This window comes from Lampetra planeri, chromosome 82, assembly GCF_965212315.1.
Source record: "Lampetra planeri chromosome 82, kcLamPlan1.2.h2, whole genome shotgun sequence".
NCBI classification, from domain to species: domain Eukaryota; kingdom Metazoa; phylum Chordata; class Hyperoartia; order Petromyzontiformes; family Petromyzontidae; genus Lampetra; species Lampetra planeri.
In genome coordinates this window covers 4,807,425-4,830,276 of record NC_136186.1, presented here as the reverse complement: position 1 = coordinate 4,830,276, position 22,852 = coordinate 4,807,425, and the positions used below count along the sequence as shown (strand labels likewise).

Here is a 22,852-nt window from a genome sequence, read left to right as displayed (position 1 = left end):
AGTAACGCGAGCATAGGAAAAAATTAACCCCTAAAACAAAGTTTTTCACTATAAATCCTTTATATGCGTGGCATTGGGGCGGCTAGAGTCCTCTCGTCCTATGGCTTGAGATGGCTGCCACCTATGGGTCAGATGATTGTCTGGCAGCATTAAACAATTGGTAAATAAATATATTTTTGTCCTAAAAAGTGTAAAATTTAAGAAAACAATTTTCACGAACATTAATTGTCACGCACGACGAGTATGTGTGGAAAATGTCAGCTCGATTGGATCACGGGAAGTGGGTTAAAAAACGGCCGAAAGATTTGCACGGTCCTAAGCAAGCAAGCGAACTTAATATAAAGGATTTAAAAAGTCCTTAAAAATAAATGTGACGATATTCATACGAACGGCAATAAAGAAACATGTCCCGATTGCAAAAGTAGACCTCAATCAATTCATTGGTAGATTATGCAATTAACTAAATGTCTTGGAACAATGGTGTGCGGCAGTGTGCCTGCTTCAGCAAATGCTTATCAATTGGCTAAGGCTTCAATAAATTCGCGGGCAAGATTCTGTGATCAAAAGAAAGATTCCAACACAAGTCTCCCTGTGAATGTGTGGATTCGTAACGTAGGTTTCTAAACGTTAAGTTTCGTCAATGAATTCATCGGTACAGTTAAAATTAACAAAAAGAACTCGAGATATCTTTTAGAAAAACAGTCACCACTGGCAGCACATTTCAGTGACACAGAATGGGTCGCAAAACTTGCTCACTTGTGTGACATTCAGCCTGCTCAACGTACTCAATGTGTCATTTCAGGGGAGATCGACAACTCTGTTCAATTCGGCAGATAAAGTGGCTGCATTCAAAGCCAAACTGGAATTATGGGGGCGACGAGTGAACATTGGAACTTTTGACATGTTTCAAACACTAGCAGAGATTTTGAAAGAGACTGAGCCAGGGCCGTTCACCCAGCTTGTGCATTAAAACCTATCTCAGCTTTTAAAAGAGTTTGAGCATTACTTCCCAACCACAAAAGACCCCCGAACTGGGAAGGAATGGACCCGCGACCCATTTGTGAATAAGCCAGGTGAATCGACTTTGTCTGTGCTAGAAGAGGATCAACTGCTTGAGATGGCAAATGAAGGTGGCCTTAAAAGTATGTTTGAGACAACTTCAAATCTCGATACGTTCTGGATTAAAGTCAAGGCGGAATATCCTGAGATTGCCACAAAAGCACTGAAAAGCCTGCTTCCATTTTCCAACGTCCTATCTTTGTGAAGCAGGGTTTTCTGCAGTGACAGCAACCTAAACGAGATTATGGAGTAGACTGGACATAGGCAACACACTTCGGGTGTCACCGTCTCCCATCACCCCCAGATGGGACCATCTAGTTACAGGAAAGCAGCTCAGGGCTCCCACTGATTCTGCATTATGGTGAGTTGTATAATTATTTAATATTACAATGTAATAATAATATAAAGTGCACAATGAATACAATGCACTTGAATCATGAAACCCCCCCCCCCCCGCTGGTCCGTGAAAAAATTGTCTTCTTACTAATCGTGATGATACAAAGATTCACGCTTTAACTTTTACTGATTATGTTTTAGTGTACTATCAGATCTCATAATTCAGATCTCGCCGAAGGACGAAGGATACAGTTCTCATAATTAGGACCATTATGCATGAACTTCGGCAGGAACCACTCAAAAACTTCTGTGTAACTTTAATTTATGAACAAAAACATAACACTCTAATATGCGAACTCTTATGCTTGGAATTGTCAACACAGTACTCTTGGAGATGTGCTCCTCATTGATCCGTACATTTAACCCTCAATTCTTACGTTGTTAAACTGGGTAACAGAGTAATCGGTTAATTCCTCAGAGTAACGCGAGCATAGGAAAAAATTAACCCGTAAAACAAAGTTTTTCACTATAAATCCTTTATATGCGTGGCATTGGGGCGGCTAGAGTCCTCTCGTCCTATGGCTTGAGATGGCTGCCACCTATGGGTCAGATGATTGTCTGGCAGCATTAAACAATTGGTAAATAAATATATTTTTGTCCTAAAAAGTGTAAAATTTAAGAAAAAATTTTTCACGAACATTAATTGTCACGCACGACGAGTATGTGTGGAAAATGTCAGCTCGATTGGATCACGGGAAGTGGGTTAAAAAACGGCCGAAAGATTTGCACGGTCCTAAGCAAGCAAGCGAACTTAATATAAAGGATTTAAAAAGTCCTTAAAAATAAATGTGACGATATTCATACGAACGGCAATAAAGAAACATGTCCCGATTGCAAAAGTAGACCTCAATCAATTCATTGGTAGATTATGCAATTAACTAAATGTCTTGGAACAATGGTGTGCGGCAGTGTGCCTGCTTCAGCAAATGCTTATCAATTGGCTAAGGCTTCAATAAATTCGCGGGCAAGATTCTGTGATCAAAATAAAGATTCCAACACAAGTCTCCCTGTGAGTGTGTGGATTCGTAACGTAGGTTTCTAAACGTTAAGTTTCGTCAATGAATTCATCGGTACAGTTAAAATTAACAAAAAGAACAATTAAAATACTTCTCAACGACCGTATCCATGTGACTCAATGGGCAGCAATGTTCTTCATTATCAGCTAATAGTTGACGCACTCTTATCATTCTTCTTCTTATCATTAGTCCCGGTATGTGCGGTATGTGTGTGTTTGGTGGTTTTGTCTCCTTGATCAATTCTTTGCGTCAAGCAGACGCTGGGTGATACGTGGCGAGTATGTGAGTGTGGGGGAGGGTCATACACACAGCTTCCTCGCTCTCTCTCGCTCGGCGGCAGCTGGAGCTGCTGCCCACTGCTGGATGAAGAGTCTGCACGACGCTCGCCGTCGGCGGTGCGCGATGATTCCGTCGTCAGATAGCGCCCGCAGCTCGTCTGCTGGTCGCCGTTCCTCACTCTTGTCTTGGTTCACAGCTGGTACTGGTCGGTGTGTGTGGGTCGAACCCACGGCGCTCTCCTCTTCCTCACGGGCGGCTGGTCAGGCTCTTTCGCCTGCTGGATGAGCTGAGTCGGCACGATGCTCGTCTTTGAAGGTGCTCGACAGCGCTCGCCGCTCGTCCGCTGACATCCATGCTCGGTGGCGGTGCTGCGCTCTCTCTCCGGCTCCGTGCTCTCTGGCGATGCCTGGTTGCGCGTGCAGCTGGTTCTCTGCGATGCTGGTTTGGTCGATGCTTGGGCTTCCACCCTTTCTCCCAGTTGATTGCTCGTCGTTGCTCGTCACTCTATCTCTCGGGCTGCAGCTGCTCGTGGGAGCTGGCACTCAGCATTGAATAACTTTTAGCGATACTTCTTCTGTCAGCGCCGAGCTCGTACTCGGTAACCCATTGCTACTCGGCAAGCCTCTTCATCCTTGGTTGATTGCAGAGTCCCACCCCAGATCTTGCTGCTTGCAGTAAGTCAACTCTTTGCGATGATTTGGTAGACTCGTGGCTTCTGCTGGTGCAGCTCGTTGACGATGTGCCAGTCACGGGGGCAGGTTCCCCGGAGCCTGCCGATCACAGCTGCTCGTGGGAGCTGGAACTCACTCTCAAAACTTGTAAATTGTATTCGCACACCTCTTGAACAACTGTGAAAGCTTAGTACAATACAACTTATCGCAATCCTTGACTTTGCAAGCAACTGAAAACATCAGGATAAATGTAGAATAAAACTCTCAGCGATACTCTGTCGGTCCATGCCGAACTCAGCACCAAGCATCACCTCGCCCCTCTTCTCTGCGAGACACAATACCAATTGTTGATCTCGAGGCCATGCCCCGGAGTCTGCCCGTCGCAGTACTCTCTGTCGCTTGTAGTCTTCTGTAACTTGCAGTAGTCTCGATGTATGGGTCGTGTCTCTGTCTTTACGTGAATTCTCTCCCCTCGGATCACCGTGTGGTTAGTCATAGGACACAACATATGCATTGTCTTTGAAACTGATTGGTCCACACTAGAGACAGCTTTCTTTCGAGCCTAGTATCAAACGGTGTTAATCCAGAGGACGCCAAAAGGTGTGCTCTTCGAGTGTTTGTGATGAGATATGATACAAAACTCCGAGTTGCTGAGGCAATTAAGCAAGCCCCATATGAATGCTAATATTATTATAACATAGTGAATTCTTGGGAGCTTATTGGCTCTCGATCCTAGTTAGAGTTCTACCCAACCCACAGGTCCGCAAATACTGACCGCTCTTACTCTGCAGGTTGAACCTAGGAATGGAGTGTTCAAATTCACGTTATTTTCATTAAAGGCCCGTGACAAATGTGAATCTATTGGAGCTTCATTGTCTCAAGCTTACACATCTACAGGTTCTCCATTTGACTTGTATTGTCTGAGAAGTCCACCCACACCTCCACTTCCACAAACTGCTGGGAGTTGCCTCGCTCTGCCTCACAGTCAGAATTCTCCTCCTGCTTCACGTTGCATCCATTGATGTGAAGGTCCGATTTTGGAGTTGAATGTTCATCTTCACATTTTACCTTCACTTCTTCGCTCTTCACTATCACCTCTTCACATTTCACCTTCGCCTCTGCAAATTTCACCTTGATACATTTCATAGTGTCCAAGCTGGAATTTACTTCTGGTTCTTTTTTCAGGAGGGATGGGCTCATTGCAGCACTTTGACTTTCACAAGTCGATTTCAGACTACACTCTTTGGGGGTCTTCTGATGCCTGTGTGTTCTCTGGTGTCTATAAAGATGTGATGACCGTGCAAACGCCTTCCCGCACAGAGTGCACTTGAAGGGTTTCTCTCCTGTGTGTGTTCTCTGGTGCTTTTTAAGATTTGATGACTGTGAAAATGCCATCTCACACACACTGCACTTGAAGGGTTTCTCTCCTGTGTGTGTTCTCTGGTGATTTTTAAGAACAGAAGAAAATGAAAATGCCTTCCCACACACACTACACCTGAAGGGTTTCTCTGCTGTGTGTGTGCTCTGGTGTTTTTGAAAAGCAGATGAATCTGAAAAGGCCTTCCCACACACACTGCACCTGAAGGGTTTCTCTCCTGTGTGTGTTCTTTGGTGTATTTTAAGATAAGACAAACTTAAAAATGCCATCTGACACACACTGCACTTGAAGGGTTTCTCACCTGTGTGAGTTCTCTGGTGTATTTTAAGATAAAATGAACTTGACAATGCCTTCCCACACACACTGCACATGAAGGGGTTCTCTCCTGTGTGTGTTCTCTGGTGCGTTTTACGATAAGATGAACTTGAAAATGCCTTCCCACACACAGTGCACTTGAAGGGTTTCTCTCCTGTGTGCGTTCTCTGGTGGATTCTAAGACGATATGACTGTGAAAATGCCATCTCACACACACTGCACTTGAAGGGTTTATCTCCTGTGTGTGTTCTCTGGTGCTTTTTAAGATTTGATGACTGTGAAAATGCCATCTCACACACACTGCACTTGAAGGGTTTATCTCCTGTGTGTGTTCTCTGGTGTATTTTAAGATCAGATGAACTTGAAAATGCCTTCCCACACACAGTGCACTTGAAGGGTTTCTCTCCTGTGTGTGTTCTCTGGTGTATTTTAAGATAAAATGAATCTTTATACGCCTTCCCACAGACAGTGCACTTGAAGGGTTTCTCTCCCGTTGGAGATCTCTGGTCCTGTGTAAAATTTCCAGTACAATCCATGCTGTTTGCATACTGGTCCCATTGTTGTCTTTTTCTACCGAGCCGCGCTGAGTGCCTTTGCTCCATCAGACCAATTCTGCAGAGAAAGCATCAGAAGAAGCATCAGCTGCAGACAGAAAAAAATGTCCACACCATCTTCATGAGTATCGAGGCAAAGAGGAATGAATATATACACAGTCACACATGACTTACACGTCTATATTTATCCATATATTCAAGATTATCCCCAATTCATCACACGGGCTGTTAAGGCACACAAAGAGAGGGCAAAAGGTTATAAATATGCCTGGAAGCCCTAGTATCTTCAAAATAAATGTTAACCCAAAACACCAAGCACACAATTTCGGCTGCCTGGCTGCAAAAGTAGTATTTATAAAAGCAAAATTCAGCTCATATAGTAAAGGCTTTTGGGAATAATGCTATTTGTATTATGCAGAAATGCAAAAATAAATGTTCAATCGCAACTTTAGAGGTGTGAAGCCAGGCTCAGATTTGCTTGAATGCTTGGATGAACAGATCTAACTTCAGCCGCATGTGCTGTTAATTTCCTGTTTCCATTCTTCCAAAAAATTCCAGAGGGAAACTAAAACAAACGATTACTTTGATTTAACCTCCATTATGAATAGTTAATATAATTTACTGCAAATACAAACTTGACACAGTCACACACTGGCATGGTAAAAAGTGGTGGTGTGTCCAGAACCATGCCTGGCCGCCTTCATCTGCTCAGTATTGACACTTCCTCCCTTCATCATCTAATTAATTTAAGATCAATCAACATAGCAGAGGCCCACAAGCAGTTGAGCTTTCACTTATCAATCATGTTTGATGTCGGTGTTAATCAAACTAATTGTTGAGTTCATAATGCAGTGAAATAACTGCACCGCAGCTCCCCACAAAGATAAACTCTTAGATACACATACATTCCACATGCATCATTACATATATAAACAAAATCCACCATTCATGACGAATTGCAAGTCACCTTATCCCAGTGCTAATGCCATGATAGGTGCAATTTAAGGCCATGTAAGTGTGGATTCCTTGTCAGCAGGTAATGGGAATGATCCAGGTGTCAAGGGATGACTGGCAGATGAACCAGCTGTGCTCCCCACTGTCTTGCTGGGTTTTAGGAACCCAGCGTACCACGTATTCATGATGGCGTCGCTCTTCCGACCTCATCGTTGTTGCAGAGAAAATATCTATTAACTGCCCTGCAGCATACCTCACGGACCTCCTTCACAGAGGCCAATCTTGACACTGCCGGCACCAGTCATTGGCAGGTCCGATCACCTCTACATCCTCCAATCTCTTCTCTGGCCAATGCCATGCCTGTTCAGCCCCTAATATCTGGACAAACAAAAGATGCTTGAGCATGCAGTGCCTGGGAATGCGGGATTCATGACCAAACAAATGCAGCCTCGCCTGCGAAAGAGACTCAAGATTATATTCTATATTGACATCTTCAGGATCTGTAAGCTTCTAATACAAAATAAGTCTGGTTGGATAGAGGATGAATCATAGGCAGGACAGACTTCATGGTATAAGCCAGCAGAGATGGTAATTTAAATAAGTTAATATTCTGAATCCACATAGTAATATCTGTGGCCAAGAAGAATCACAGCTGTATTCGTTAGTTTCTAAAATGCTTGTCCTGATGAGGGTCGCGGTGGCAGCATGCTGAGAAGGGCAGTCCAGGCCTCATTTTCCCTGGCGACAGACTCTAGCTCATCCTGGGGAATTCCCAGGCATTCCCAGGCCAGCCGAGCGACATAGTCCCGCCAGCGTGTCCTGGGCCAGCCCTGGGGTCTTCGACCCAGTGGGACGTGTCTGGTAGAGATCCAGGGGAAGTCTATTGGGGGGCATCCTTACATATATTCTATATTGATATCACCGCTAGAGGCAGGCAATCAGGTGTGAAAATCAGCAAGAAAATTTTCAAGAATTTTCCAAAAATTTCTTGCTGTTTTTCACACCTAAAGTCATGTAGAAGAAAAACAATAAAAAACTAAAAAAATTCTCACGACGTTTCGACTGCAACACGAGCAATCATCGTCAGCTGTGAAAAACACAGCAAGACAATTTTCCAAAATTTAGAAAAAAATTATTGCTGTTTTTCACACCTAAAGTCGTGTAGAAGAAAAACAATAAAATAAAAATAAAAAAATTCTCACGTTTCGACTGCAACACGAGCAATCATCGTCAGGTGTGAAATCCACAGCAAGAAATTGTATTACTTTATTATTTCCCTTCTACGTGACTTTACCGAAAGAACCAATAATATCTTAACACCTGTTTTTGTTGCCAAAGGGGAAAAAACCTCTTCTTATATGTTGCTACTGGCAAAGGAGGTCCCATGAAGTAGTGAGCCAGATGAAGACGAATTAAACTTAAGCAGAGAATTAAAGCAAATGCAATCAGGCGAGGGCAGGAGGCAAGGCCCCGCGTGGCTAGGCCCCGCGTTGTAATGTTCCAACCTGGACATCGATTCCATACTCGCTGCTACTCAATTGATATCCCGACGAGAGAGAGACGGAGAGAGGCTCTACCATCACGACAACAACCACGATGTTAACTTCTCACCTCGGATCTGAGAGCGAGCGCGGTGTAGCAGCTCGTGACGTCACGCGGCAGCAGGTGACATGACGTCACTTGCGGGGTTCAACACACAATCCCCTCCCCCAACAAGCGGCGGTGTAACTGAATAAATTATGTTAATGAGACGGGCTCATGTGAGGCGTGGATGCTGAACCAGTCACAATGAAGTAGCGATTGCATTTATGAATAAATTATGTTAATTAACCGCCAGTTGATAGCTTCAGTTTCATTTATTAGGTACTAGCGGTAAGTACCCGGCGTTGCCCGGGCGAAAAAGGTAGACACACATGTAGTTACACAAACAAATGGACTGACACACACACATAGAGTTACACACACAAATGCACTTACACATACATAGACTGAACAACAACCGCCATTCACCACGAAGTGGCGGTGACAGGCTATGTGCACCTTGAGGCCACGTGAAGTGTCGAACGCCTGCAAGCAGGAGGTCACGAGGCAAACCCAGATGGTTCAGGTCGACTGAGACGACTGGTTGATGCACCACCAGTGGCCCCTACTGTGTCAACTTGCTGTGCTTTAGCCGCCCGGGGCTCCGCTCGTTGTTGTGAGTATCGCTCCTCCGCTCTCCGTTGTTGTTGGAGGGCGATTGCCTTCAACTGGCCAGTAGCGTCCTTCAGGAGCCTCCTCCACAGAGGCCGATCTTGACATGGCTGGTACCAGTCATCGGCAAGTCCACTCAGCTCCACGTCCTCCTGTACCACATCACTCAATCTCTTTTCCAGCCCGTGCCACGGCCGTTTAGCCCCTTCGATCTGGCTGAACAAAAGCTGTTTAGACATGCGGTGGCTGGGCGTGTGGGCTACATGACTCAACGTAGCCTTGCCTGCAGGAGGAGCTCACCGATGGGACTTTGTCCACATCTTTCAAGTATTTGTGAGCTCCTCACACAATGCAGCCTGGTTAAACCCAGGATGCATCGTCGGCAGGCCATCTTAAATGTTTCTAACCGGCGAAGATGTTCCATTAGGGGTGTCCAAGTTTCAGAAGCATAGAGAAGGGAGGGAATGACCATGGCCGAGAAGACCTGAAGCTTCGTGCAGAGTGATAGACCAGGTAGCTTCCAAACAGCGTTACACAACCAATGAAAAGATAATGCGGCTCAACTGATTCTGAATGAGACCTCTGCTGTTAAACCAGAGCTGGTCATTAGCAGACTGGCAAGGTATGGGAAACTTTCCACTGTCTCCACAACTGCCCCATCACCAATTGGGAGTTGTGGGGATGGAGTGTCCGATGGTACAAAATACCCAGGCAGGTGCTTTGTTTTGGTGGGGCTGATGGTAAGGCCCCACCTCTTGGTGGCAAGCTCCAGGTTCAGCAACAGCACCTCGAACTTCTCCTCCGAGTGAGCAACAATTAGCAGATTATCGGCATACATAACGTGGTTGAGCAATAGGGAGCCATCCCTTGACCGCACCTGGGCATCGATCAGCCTCCCATTGTATCTGTACCAAATGGAAATTCATCCGGTACAGCTATTGAAGGCTTCACGAACTACGTGGTCAAAAGATATGTTAAATAATGTGGGAGCCAGAGGACATCCCTGTCACACCCCAAGGTGTAGAGGAAATGGCTCTGACTGACGGCCACGTAGTTTGACGTGGGGCCGCTCACCAGCAGGAAGGTCCTTAAGGATCGTGAGCAAAGGGTGAGGGACTGCGAAAGCACGAAGAACCCAGAGCCCAGGCCTACTGATGGTGTCATAGGCCTTGAGCAGGTCTATAAAGCACACAGATGGACTAAGACGCACACATGGCACTACAGACACGCGAAAAAATGGACTTACACTGACTAACATGGACGCATGCACACACAGCAACTAACACACACGCACATATCGACTCACACACATATGGACTCACACACACAGACATCCACTTGAGATACACACACATGGAGTTACACATATCGACATACACACATACAGCGACTCACACATACATCGACTCACACAGACATACGTGGACTCACACACATTGACGTAAACACACATGTACTTGCACACAAACATCGACTAAGACACACACACATGGACTTACACACACATACATATACTGACCCACACATTGCCCTACACATACACATATGGACTGTGACACACAAACATGTACTTTAGATACACATGCATTAACAGGCACACAGACTCACACACACATTGACTTACACACACACAATCGAGTGACACACACACGGATGGACTTACACATGTGGACTAACACACACACAGCGACTGATACACACAAAAAATGGACTGACACACACACACACTTGTACGTACACACACACACATGGGGCGTTGTCCATTTGAAAAAGACAGACACACACATGGACTTACACGGACATGGACCCACACACGTAGAAACCCATCGACTTACACGCACACATGGACTCACACACACAGACATCGACTTTAGGGACACACATGTAGTTTCTGCACACGAACATTATAATTGTAATATTAGGCAATTTATTAGTTTCATAATAGTAAACGAAGCAACGTTGTTATGTGCACACAAACATTATCATTGTAATATTTGTAAACTTATTTGTTTAATAGTAAACAATAAACCTCAGTTCTTAGCGAAAGATGCAATCAAATTGTACTTTACATTGGCGTGGTGACGCCTTGTCCCATGCAGAGCCCGCGGCCTCGCCTAGATTGGCAAGCCGGAGGAGGTGAGACATTGCCAGGCTGCTGGCTGGGCCGCTACCCCCCCCCCCCCCCACCATTCCCTCGCCTGAGGCAGAATAATACTATGTAAGCGCTTTAAGAAAATTAAGTTAATATCTAAGAACTTTATAGCAGTAACTACACGCATTGGGGTGGTGGGGGGGACATCACACTATGAAGAGAAATCGGCAGCGTGATGTGTATATTCCATGTTAAACGCGTGAAATGAAATGTCCCCGTGAGTTGGAGCGAATGCGCAGTACTTGGTAGGGTCCGCCCCCCCCCCCCCCACGCAATTGGCGTCACTTGGTACGGTCGATGGCGCGCAATAAGTAAATAAATAATAATAGAAACGGCACAAATTTGTTAATTAAAGTACTTTAACGTTTACGGATGGGAAAACGGAATAGCCTATTCCCACCGCAGGGCTTAGGGCGTGTTGCCCGGCAAATTTTTTTCTACGTGAAGGCCACCGTCCGAGAGCCAAATCCCCCGCAAGCGCGAGCACGCGGAGACTTTTATATATAAGATTGTTAATTAACCGCCAGTTGATAGTTTCAGTTTCATTTATTTGGTACTAGCGGTAAGTACCCGACGTTGCCCGGGCGAAAAAGTCAGACACACATGTAGTTACACACAAATGGACTGACACACACACACATAGAGTTACACACACAAATGCACTCACACATACATAGACTAAACAACAACCGCCATTCGCCACTAAGTGGCGGTGACGTCACCACAACGCTTGTGCCAGGCTATGTGCACCTTGAGGCCACATGAAGTGTCGAACGCCTGCTGGCAGGAGGTCACGGGGCAAACCCAGATGGCACAGGTCGACTGACTGAGACGACTGGCTGATGCACCACCTGTGGCCCCTACTGTGGCAACTCGCTGTGCTTTAGCCGCCCGGCGCTCCGCTCGTTGTTGTGAGCGTCGCTCCTCCGCCCTCCGTTGTTTATGGAGGGCAATTGCCTTCAACTGGCCAGTAGCGTCCTTCACGAGCCTCCTCCACAGAGGCCGATCTTGACATGGCTGGTACCAGTCATCGGCAAGTCCACTCAGCTCCACGTCCTCCTGTACCACATCACTCCATCTCTTCTCCAGCCCGTGCCACGGCCGTTTAGCCCCTTCGATCCGGCCGAACAAAAGCTGTTTAGGCATGCAGTGGCTGGGCATGCGGGCTACATGACTTGCTGGAGGAGCTCACCGATGGGACTTTGCCCAGACCTTTCAAGGATTTGTGAGTTCTTCACACAATCCAGCCTGGTTAAACCCAGGATGCATCGTAGGCAGGCCATCCTAAATGTTTCTAACCGGCAAAGATATTCCATTAGGGGGGGTCCAAGTTTCAGAAGCATAGAGAAGGGAGGGAATGACCGTGGCCGAGAAGACCTGAAGCTTCGTGCGGAGTGATAAGAGCAGGTAGCTTCCAAACAGTGTTACACAACCGATGAAAAGATAATCCGGCTCAACTGATTCTGAGTGAGACCTCTGCTGTTAAACCAGAGCTGGTCATTAGCAGGCTGGCAAGGTATGGGAAACTCTACACTGTCTCCACAACTGCAACCATCACCCATCGGGAGTTGTGGGAATGGAGTGTCCGATGGTACAAAATACCCAGGCAGGTGCTTCGTTTTGGTGGGGCTGATGGTAAGGCCCCACCTCTTGGTGGCAAGCTCCAGGTTCAGCAACGGCACCGAGAACTCCACCTCCGAGTGAGCAGCAATTAGCAGATTATCGGCATACATAATGTGGCTGAGCAATAGGGAGCCATCCCTTGACCGCACCCGGGCATCAATCAGCCTCCCATTGTATCTGTACCAAATGGAAATTCCTCCGGTACAGCTATTGAAGGCTTCACAAACTACGTGGTCAAAATAGATGTTAAATAATTTGGGAGCCAGAGGACATCCCTGTCGCACCCCAAAGTGTACAGGGAAAGGCTCTGACTCCCGGCCACGTAGTTTTACCCGGGCCCGCTCACCATCATGAAGGTCCTTAAGGATGGTGGTCAGTGGGTGAGGGACTCGGAAAGCACGAAGAACAACCCAGAGCCCAGGCCTACTGATGGTATCATAGGCCTTGAGCAGGTCAATAAAGCACACACATGGACTAAGACGCACACATTGGCCTACAGATACGCAAAGAAATGGACTTACACTAACATGGAGGCATGCACACACAGCAACTAACACACACGCACATATGGACTCACACACACAAACACATCGACTTAAACACACACATATGGACTGACACACACATAGACATCCACTTGAGATATACACACATGGAGTTACACACACATATATCGACGTACACACATACAGCGACTCACACACAGACGTACGTGGACTCAGACACACATTGATGTAAACACACAGATGTACTTACTCACACACATATAGACTAAGACACACACACATGGACTTAGACACACATAGATAGACTGACACACACACAGCCCTACACACATGGACTTAGACACACATAGATATACTGACACACACACAGCCCTACACACATGTGACACACAGACATCTACTTGAGATACACAGACACAGCTTTTAAAAGAGTTTGAGCATTACTTCCCAACCACAAAAGACCCCCGACCTGGGAAGGAATGGATCCGAAACCCATTTGTGAATAAGCCAGGTGAATCGACTTTGTCTGTGCTAGAAGAGGATCAACTGCTTGAGATCGCAAATGAAGGTGGCATTAAAAGTATGTTTGAGACAACTTCAAATCTCGATACGTTCTGGATTATGGTCAAGGCGGAAAATCCTGAGATTGCCACAAAAGCACTGAAAAGCCTGCTTCGATTTCCAATATCCCATCTTTGTGAAGCAGGGGTTTCTGCAGTGACAGCAACCAAAACGAGATTATGGAGTAGACTGGACATAGGCAACACACTTCGGGTGTCACGGTCTCCCATCACCCCCAGATAGGACCATCTAGTTACAGGAAAACAAGCTAAGAGCTACCACTGATTCTGCATTATGGCGAGTTGTATAATTATTTCACATTACAATGTAATAATATAAAGTGCACAATAAATATAATGCGCTTGAATCATAATGAAACCCTCCCCCCCGCCCCCCCCCCCCCCTGGTCCGTGAAAAAACTTGTCTTCTTACTAATTGTGATAATACAAAGATTCTCGCTTTAACTTTAACTGATTATATTTCGATTTAAAGCTTTCGTGACTGCAGGAATTCATCTTCTTGGTTTTTTCGGTAAAGTCACGGAGAAGGGAAGTAATAAAATAATAAAAATAAAACATAAAACAATTCTCTATTTTATTACTTCCCTTCTACGTGACTTTACCGAAAAAACCAAGAAGTTTAACTGATTATGTTTTAGTGTAATTCTATCAGGTCTCGCCAAAGGATACAGTTCTTTTAATTAAGATCATTATGCATGAACTTAGGAAAGAACCACTCAGACACTTCTGTGTTAAGCAACTTTAATTTCTAAACAAAAACATAACACTCTAATATGCGAACTCTTATGCTTGGAATTGTCAACACAGTACTCCTGGAGATGTGCTCCTTGATCAGTACATTTAACCCTCAATGATTACGTTGTTAAACTGGGTAACAGAGCAATCGGTTAATTTCTCAGAGTAACGCGAGCATATACGGCGATAGGAAAAAGTCCTTAAAAATAAATGTGACGATATTCATACGAACGGCAATAAAGAAACATGTCCCGAAGGCAAAAGTAGACCTCAATGAATTAATTGGTAGATTATGTAATAAGCTAAATGTCAGTTTCATCTAACTAAATGTCTTGGAACAATGGTGTCCGGCAGTGTGCCTGCTTCAGCAAATGCTTATCAATTGGCTAAGGCTTCAATAAATTCGCGGGCAAGATTCTATGATCAAAAGAAAGATTTCAACACAAGTCTCCCTGTGTGTGGATTCGTAACGTATGTTTATAAACGTTTAGTTTCGTCAATGAATTCATCAGTACAGTTAAAATTAACAAAAAGAACGACTAAAATACTTCTCAACGACCGTATCCACGTGACTCAATGGGCAGCAATGTTCTTCATTATCAGCTAATACTTGACGCACTCTTATCATTCTTCTTCTTCTTATTAGTCCTGGTATGTGCGGTGTGTGTTTGGTGGTTTTGTCTCCTTGATCAATTCTTTGCGTCAAGCAGACGCTGGGTGATACGTGGTGAGTATGTGAGTGTGGGGGAGGATCATACACACAGCTTCCTCGCTCTCTCTCGCTCGACGGCAGCTGGAGCTGCTGCCCACTGCTGGATGAAGAGTCGGCACGACGCTCGCCGTCGGCGGTGCGCGATGATTCCGTCGTCAGATAGCGCCTGCAGCTCGTCTGCTGGTCGCCGTTCCTCACTCTTGTCTTGGTTCACAGCTGGTGCTGGTCGGTGTGTGTGGGTCGAATCCACGGCGCTCTCCTCTTCCTCACGGGCGGCTGGTCAGGCTCTTTCCCCTGCTGGATGAGCTGAGTCGGCACGATGCTCGTCTTTGAAGGTGCTCGACAGTGCTCGCCGCTCGTCCGCTGGCAGCTGACACCCTTGCTTGGTGGCGCTGCTGCGCTCTCTCTCCGGCTCCGCGCTCTCTCTCCGGCTCGGTGCTCTCTGGCGATGCCTGGTTGCGCGTGCAGCTGGTTCTCTGCGATGCTGGCTTGGTCGATGCTTGGGCTTCCATCCTTTCTCCCGGTTGATTGCTCGTCATTGCTCGTTACTCTATCTCTGGGGCTGCAGCTGCTCGTGGGAGCTGGCACTCAGTGTAAAATAACTTAGAGCGATACTTCTTCCGTCAGCGCCGAGCTCGTACTCGGTGACCAATTGCTACTCGGCAAGCCTCTTCATCCTTGGTTGATTGCGGAGTCCCACCCCAGAGCTTGCTGCTTGCAGTAAGTCAACTCGTTGCGTTGATTTCGTAGACTCGTGGCTTCTGCTGGTGCAGCTCGTTAACGATGTGCCAGTCACGGGGGCAGGTTCCCCGGAGCCTGCCGATCGCAACTGCTCGTGGGAGCTGGGACTCACTATCAAAACTTGTAAATTGTATTCGCACACCTCTTGAACAACTGTGAAAGCTTAGTACAATACAACTTATCGCAATCCTTGACTTTGCAAGCAACTGAAAACATCAGGATAAATGTAGAATAAAACTCTCAGCGATACTTTGTCGGTCCATGCCGAACTCAGCACCGAGCATCACCTCGCCCCTCTTCTCTGCGAGACACAATACCCATTGTTGATCTCGAGGCCATGCCCCGGAGTCTGCCCGTCGCAGTACTCTCTGTCGCTTGTAGTCTTCTGTAACTCGCAGTAGTCTCTCCCCTCGGATCGCCGTGTGGTTAGCCATAGGACACAACATATGCATTGTCTTGAAACTGATTGGTCCACACCAGAGACAGCTTTCTTTCGAGCCTAGTATCAAACGGTATTAATCCAGAGAACGCCAATAGGCGAGCTCTTCGAGTGTTTGTGATGAGATGATACAAAACTCCGAGTTGATGAGGCGATTAAGCAAGCACCATATAAATGCTAATATTATTATAACATAGTGAATGCTTGGGAGCTTATTGGCTCTCGCTCCTAGTTAGAGATCTACCCAACCCACAGGTCAGCAAAAACTGACCGCTCTTACTCTGCAGGTTGAACCTGGGAATGGAGTGTTCAACTTCACGTTTTGTTCATTAAAGGCCTGTGACAAGTGTGAATCTATTGCAGCTTCATTGTCTCAAGCTTACACATCTACAGGTTCTCAATTTGACTTTGTATTGTCTAAGAAGTCCACCCACACCTCCACTTCCACAAACTGCTGGGAGTTGCCTTGCTCTGCCTCACAGTCAGAATTCTCCTCCTGCTTCACGTTGCCTCCATTGTTGTGAAGGTCCGATTTTGGAGTTGAATCTTCATCTTCACATTTTACCTTCACTTCTTCGCTCTTCACCGTCACCTCTTCAAATTTCACCTTCGCCTCTTCAAATGTCACCTTGATACATTTCATAGTGTCCCAGCTGGAATTTACTTCTGGTTCATTTTTCAGGAGGGATGGGCTCATTGCAGCACTTTGACTTTCACAAGTCGATTTCAGACTACACTCCTTGGGGATCTTCTGATGCCTGTGTGTTCTCTGGTGTGTATTAAGCTGTGTTGACTGTGCAAACGCCTTCCCGCACAGAGTGCACTTGAAGGGTTTCTCTCCTGTGTGTATTCTCTGGTGGATTTTAAGATAAGACGAAGTTGAAAATGCCTTCCCACACACACTGCACTTAAAGGGTTTCTCTCCTGTGTGCGTTCTCTGGTGCATTTTAAGATTTGATGAATATGAAAATGCCATCTCACACACACTGCACTTGAAGGGGTTCTCTCCTTTGTGCGTTTTCTGGTGCATTTGAAGATTAGATGAACTTGAAAATGCCTTCTCACACACACTGCACGTGCAGGGTTTCTCTCCTGTGTGTATTCTATGGTGTATTTTAAGATAAGACGAACTTGAAAATGCCTTCCCACACACACTGCACGTAAAGGGTTTCTCTCCTGTGTGCGTTCTCTGGTGCATTTTAAGATTTGATGAATGTGAAAATGCCATCTCACACACATTGCACTTGAAGGGGTTCTCTCCTTTGTGCTTTCTCTGGTGGATTGTAAGATTAGATGACTGTGAAAATGCCATCTCACACACACTGCACTTGAAGGGTTTCTCTCCTGTGTGTGTTCTCCGGTGTTTTGTAAGATAAAATGAACTTGAAAATGCCTTCCCACACACACTGCACTTGAAGGGTTTCTCTCCTGTGTGTGTTCTCAGGTGTATTTTAAGATAATATGAACTTGAAAATGCCTTCACACACACACTGCACTTGAAGGGGTTCTCTCCTTTGTGCGTTCTCTGGTGGATTGTGAGATTAGATGACTGTGAAAATGCCATCTCGCACACAGTGCACTTGAAGGGTTTCTCTCCTGTGTGTGTTCTCTGGTGTATTTTAAGATAAAATGAACTTGAAAATGGCTTCTCACACACAGTGCACTTGAAGGGTTTCTCTCCTGTGTGTGTTCTCTGGTGTATTTTAAGATAAAATGAACTTGAAAATGCCTTCCCACACACAGTGCACCTGAAGGGTTTCTCTCCTGTGTGTGTTCTCTGGTGTTTTTTAAGAGCAGATGAATCTGAAAATGCCTTCCCACACACAGTGCACTTCAAGGGTTTCTCTCCCGTTGGAGATATCTGGTCCTGTGTAAAATTTCCAGTACAATCCATGCTGTTTGCATACTGGTCCCATTGTTGTCTTTGTCTACCGAGCCGCGCTGAGTGCCTTTGCTCCATCAGACCAATTCTGCAGAGGAAGCATCAGAAGAAGCATCAGCTGCAGACAGAAAAAAATGTCCACACCATCTTAATCAGAATCGAGGCACAGAGGAATGAATATATTCACAGTCACACATGACTTACACGTCTATCTTTATTCATATATTCAAGATTATCCCCAATTCATCACACGGGCTGTTAAGGAAAAACAATGAGAGGGCAAATGGTTATAAATATGCCTGGAAGCCCTAGTATCTTCAAAATAAATATTAACCCAAAACACCAAGAACACAATTTCGGCTGCCTGGCTGAAAAAGTAGTATTCATAAAAGCAAATTTCAGCTAACATAGCAAAGGCTGTTGGGAATAATACTATTTGTATTATGCATAAATGCATACATACATTTTCAATCGCAACTTTAGAGGTGTGAAGCCAGGCTCAGATTTGCTTGAATGATTGGATGAACAGATCTAACTTCAGCAGCATATGTGCTGTTAATTTCCTGTTTCCATTCTTCCAAAAAATTCCAGAGGGGAACTAAAAGAAACGATTGTTTTGATTTGACCTCCATGTTTAATAGTTAATATAATTTACTGCAAATACAAACTTAACACTGTCACACACTGGCATGGTAAAAAGTGGTGGTGTGTCCAGAACCATGCCTGGCCGCCTTCATCTGCTCAGTATTGACGCTTCCTCTCTTCACCATGTAATTAATTTAAGATCAATCAACATAGCAGAGGCCCACAAGCAGTTCAGCTTTCACTTATCAATCATGTTTGCTGTCGGTGATAATCAAACTAATTGTTGAGTTCATAATGCAGTGAAAAAACTGCACCACAGCTCCCCACGAAGATAAACTCTTAAATACACGTACATTCCACATGCATCATTAACATATATAAACAAAAATCCACAATTCGTGACGAATTGCAAATAACCTTATCCCAGTGCTAATGCCATGATAGGTGCAATTTAAGGCCATGTAAGTGTGGATTCCTTGTCAGCAGGTAATGGGAATGATCCAGGTGTCAAGGGATGACTGGCAGATGAACCAACTGTGCTCCCCCATGCCTTGCTGGGTTTTAGGAACCCAGCGTACCACGTATTCATGTTGGCGTCGCTCTTCCGACCTCATCGTTGTTGCAGAGAAAATATCTATTAACTGCCCTGCAGCATACCTCACGGACCTCCTCCACAGAGGCCAATCTTGACACTGCCGGCACCAGTCATCGGCAGGTCCGATCACCTCCACATCCTCCAATCTCTTCTCTAGTCAATGCCATGCCTGTTCAGCCCCTAATATCTGGACAAACAAAAGATGCTTGAGCATGGAGTGTCTGGAAATGCGGGATTCATGACCGAACCAATGCAGCCTCGCCTGCCAAAGAGACTCAAGATTATATTCTATATTGATATCTTCAGGATCTGTAAGCTTCTAATACAAAATAAGTCTGGTTGGATAGAGGATGAATCATGGGCAGGACAGCCTTCATTGTATAAGCCAGCAGAGATGGTAATTTAAATAAGTTAATATTCTGCATCCACATAGTAATATATGTGGCCAAGAGGAATCACCGCTTTATTCGTTAGTTTCTAAAAATGCTTGTCCTGGTGAGGGTCACGGTGGAGGCATGCTGAGAAGGGCAGTCCAGGCCTCCCTTTCTCTGGCGACAGACTCTAGCTCATCCTGGGGAATTCCCAAGCATTCCCAGGCCAGCCGAGCGACATAGTCCCGCCAGCGTGTCCTGGGCCAGTCCTGGGGTCTTTGACCCAGTGGGACGTGTCTGGTAGAGTTCCAGGGGGAGTCTATTGGGGGGCATCCTTACATTTATTCTATATTGATATCACTGCTAGAGGCAGGCAATCAGGTGTGAAAAACAGCAAGAACATTTTCAAGAATTTTCCAAAAATTTCTTGCTGTTTTTCACACCTAAAGTAATGTGGAAGAAAAACAATAAAAAAAATTCTCACGACGTTTCGACTGCAACACGAGCAATCAGGTGTGAATTAACACAGCAAGAAAATGTTACAAAAATTTCCAAAAAATTCTTGCTGTTTTTCACACCTAGCCGAGTAGAAGAAAAACAATAAAATAAAAACATATTCTCACGTTTCGACTGCAGCACGAGCAATCATCGTCAGGTGTGAAATCCACAGCAAGAAATTGTATTACTTTATTATTTCCCTTCTACGTGACTTTACCGAAAGAACCACTAATATCTTAACACCTGTTTCAGTTGCCAGAAAAGGGGAAAAACCTCTTCTTATATGTTGCTACTGGCAAAGGAGGTCCCATGAAGTAGTGAGCCAGATGAAGACGAATTAAACTTAAGCAGAGGATTAAAGCAAATGCAATCAGGCGAGGGCAGGAGGCAAGGCCCCGCGTGGCTAGGCCCCGCGTTGTAATGTTCCAACCTGGACATCGATTCCATACTCGCTGCTACTCAATTGATATCCCTACGAGAGACGGAGAGAGGCTCTACCTGGGTAAACAACAACCACGACAACAACCACGATGTTAACTTCTCACCTCGGATCTGAGAGCGAGCGCGGTGTAGCAGCTCGTGACGTCACGCGGCAGCAGGTGACATGACGTCACTTGCGGGGTTCAACACACAATCCCCTCCCCCAACAAGCGGCGGTGTAACTGAATAAATTATGTTAATGAGACGGGCTCATGTGAGGCGTGGATGCTGAACCAGTCACAATGAAGTAGCGATTGCATTTATGAATAAATTATGTTAATTAACCGCCAGTTGATAGCTTCAGTTTCATTTATTAGGTACTAGCGGTAAGTACCCGGCGTTGCCCGGGCGAAAAAGGTAGACACACATGTAGTTACACAAACAAATGGACTGACACACACACATAGAGTTACACACACAAATGCACTCACACATACATAGACTGAACAACAACCGCCATTCACCACGAAGTGGCGGTGACAGGCTATGTGCACCTTGAGGCCACGTGAAGTGTCGAACGCCTGCAAGCAGGAGGTCACGAGGCAAACCCAGATGGTTCAGGTCGACTGAGACGACTGGTTGATGCACCACCAGTGGCCCCTACTGTGTCAACTTGCTGTGCTTTAGCCGCCCGGCGCTCCGCTCGTTGTTGTGAGTATCGCTCCTCCGCTCTCCGTTGTTGTTGGAGGGCGATTGCCTTCAACTGGCCAGTAGCGTCCTTCAGGAGCCTCCTCCACAGAGGCCGATCTTGACATGGCTGGTACCAGTCATCGGCAAGTCCACTCAGCTCCACATCCTCCTGTACCACATCACTCAATCTCTTTTCCAGCCCGTGCCACGGCCGTTTAGCCCCTTCGATCTGGCTGAACAAAAGCTGTTTAGACATGCGGTGGCTGGGCGTGTGGGCTACATGACTCAACGTAGCCTTGCCTGCAGGAGGAGCTCACCGATGGGACTTTGTCCACATCTTTCAAGTATTTGTGAGCTCCTCACACAATGCAGCCTGGTTAAACCCAGGATGCATCGTCGGCAGGCCATCTTAAATGTTTCTAACCGGCGAAGATGTTCCATTAGGGGTGTCCAAGTTTCAGAAGCATAGAGAAGGGAGGGAATGACCATGGCCGAGAAGACCTGAAGCTTCGTGCAGAGTGATAGACCAGGTAGCTTCCAAACAGCGTTACACAACCAATGAAAAGATAATGCGGCTCAACTGATTCTGAATGAGACCTCTGCTGTTAAACCAGAGCTGGTCATTAGCAGACTGGCAAGGTATGGGAAACTTTCCACTGTCTCCACAACTGCCCCATCACCAATTGGGAGTTGTGGGGATGGAGTGTCCGATGGTACAAAATACCCAGGCAGGTGCTTTGTTTTGGTGGGGCTGATGGTAAGGCCCCACCTCTTGGTGGCAAGCTCCAGGTTCAGCAACAGCACCTCGAACTTCTCCTCCGAGTGAGCAACAATTAGCAGATTATCGGCATACATAACGTGGTTGAGCAATAGGGAGCCATCCCTTGACCGCACCTGGGCATCGATCAGCCTCCCATTGTATCTGTACCAAATGGAAATTCATCCGGTACAGCTATTGAAGGCTTCACGAACTACGTGGTCAAAAGATATGTTAAATAATGTGGGAGCCAGAGGACATCCCTGTCACACCCCAAGGTGTAGAGGAAATGGCTCTGACTGACGGCCACGTAGTTTGACGTGGGGCCGCTCACCAGCAGGAAGGTCCTTAAGGATCGTGAGCAAAGGGTGAGGGACTGCGAAAGCACGAAGAACCCAGAGCCCAGGCCTACTGATGGTGTCATAGGCCTTGAGCAGGTCTATAAAGCACACAGATGGACTAAGACGCACACATGGCACTACAGACACGCGAAAAAATGGACTTACACTGACTAACATGGACGCATGCACACACAGCAACTAACACACACGCACATATCGACTCACACACATATGGACTCACACACACAGACATCCACTTGAGATACACACACATGGAGTTACACATATCGACATACACACATACAGCGACTCACACATACATCGACTCACACAGACATACGTGGACTCACACACATTGACGTAAACACACATGTACTTGCACACAAACATCGACTAAGACACACACACA

General features: G+C 45.9%; 1 protein-coding gene across 1 annotated transcript; it reads right to left on the bottom strand.

The window, feature by feature from the left end:
- Positions 1-1,695: 1,695 nt before the first annotated feature.
- On the bottom strand, positions 1,696-22,171 carry LOC144738438 (uncharacterized). Its single transcript, XM_078621482.1, has 3 exons — positions 20,781-22,171; positions 17,063-19,553; positions 1,696-5,615 (listed from the first exon to the last, which is right to left on the bottom strand). The coding sequence occupies exons 2-3, from the start codon at positions 18,262-18,264 to the stop codon at positions 4,313-4,315; spliced, it is 2,505 nt and encodes an 834-aa protein (XP_078477608.1). The 5' UTR covers positions 18,265-19,553; positions 20,781-22,171; the 3' UTR covers positions 1,696-4,312.
- Positions 22,172-22,852: the final 681 nt, after the last annotated feature.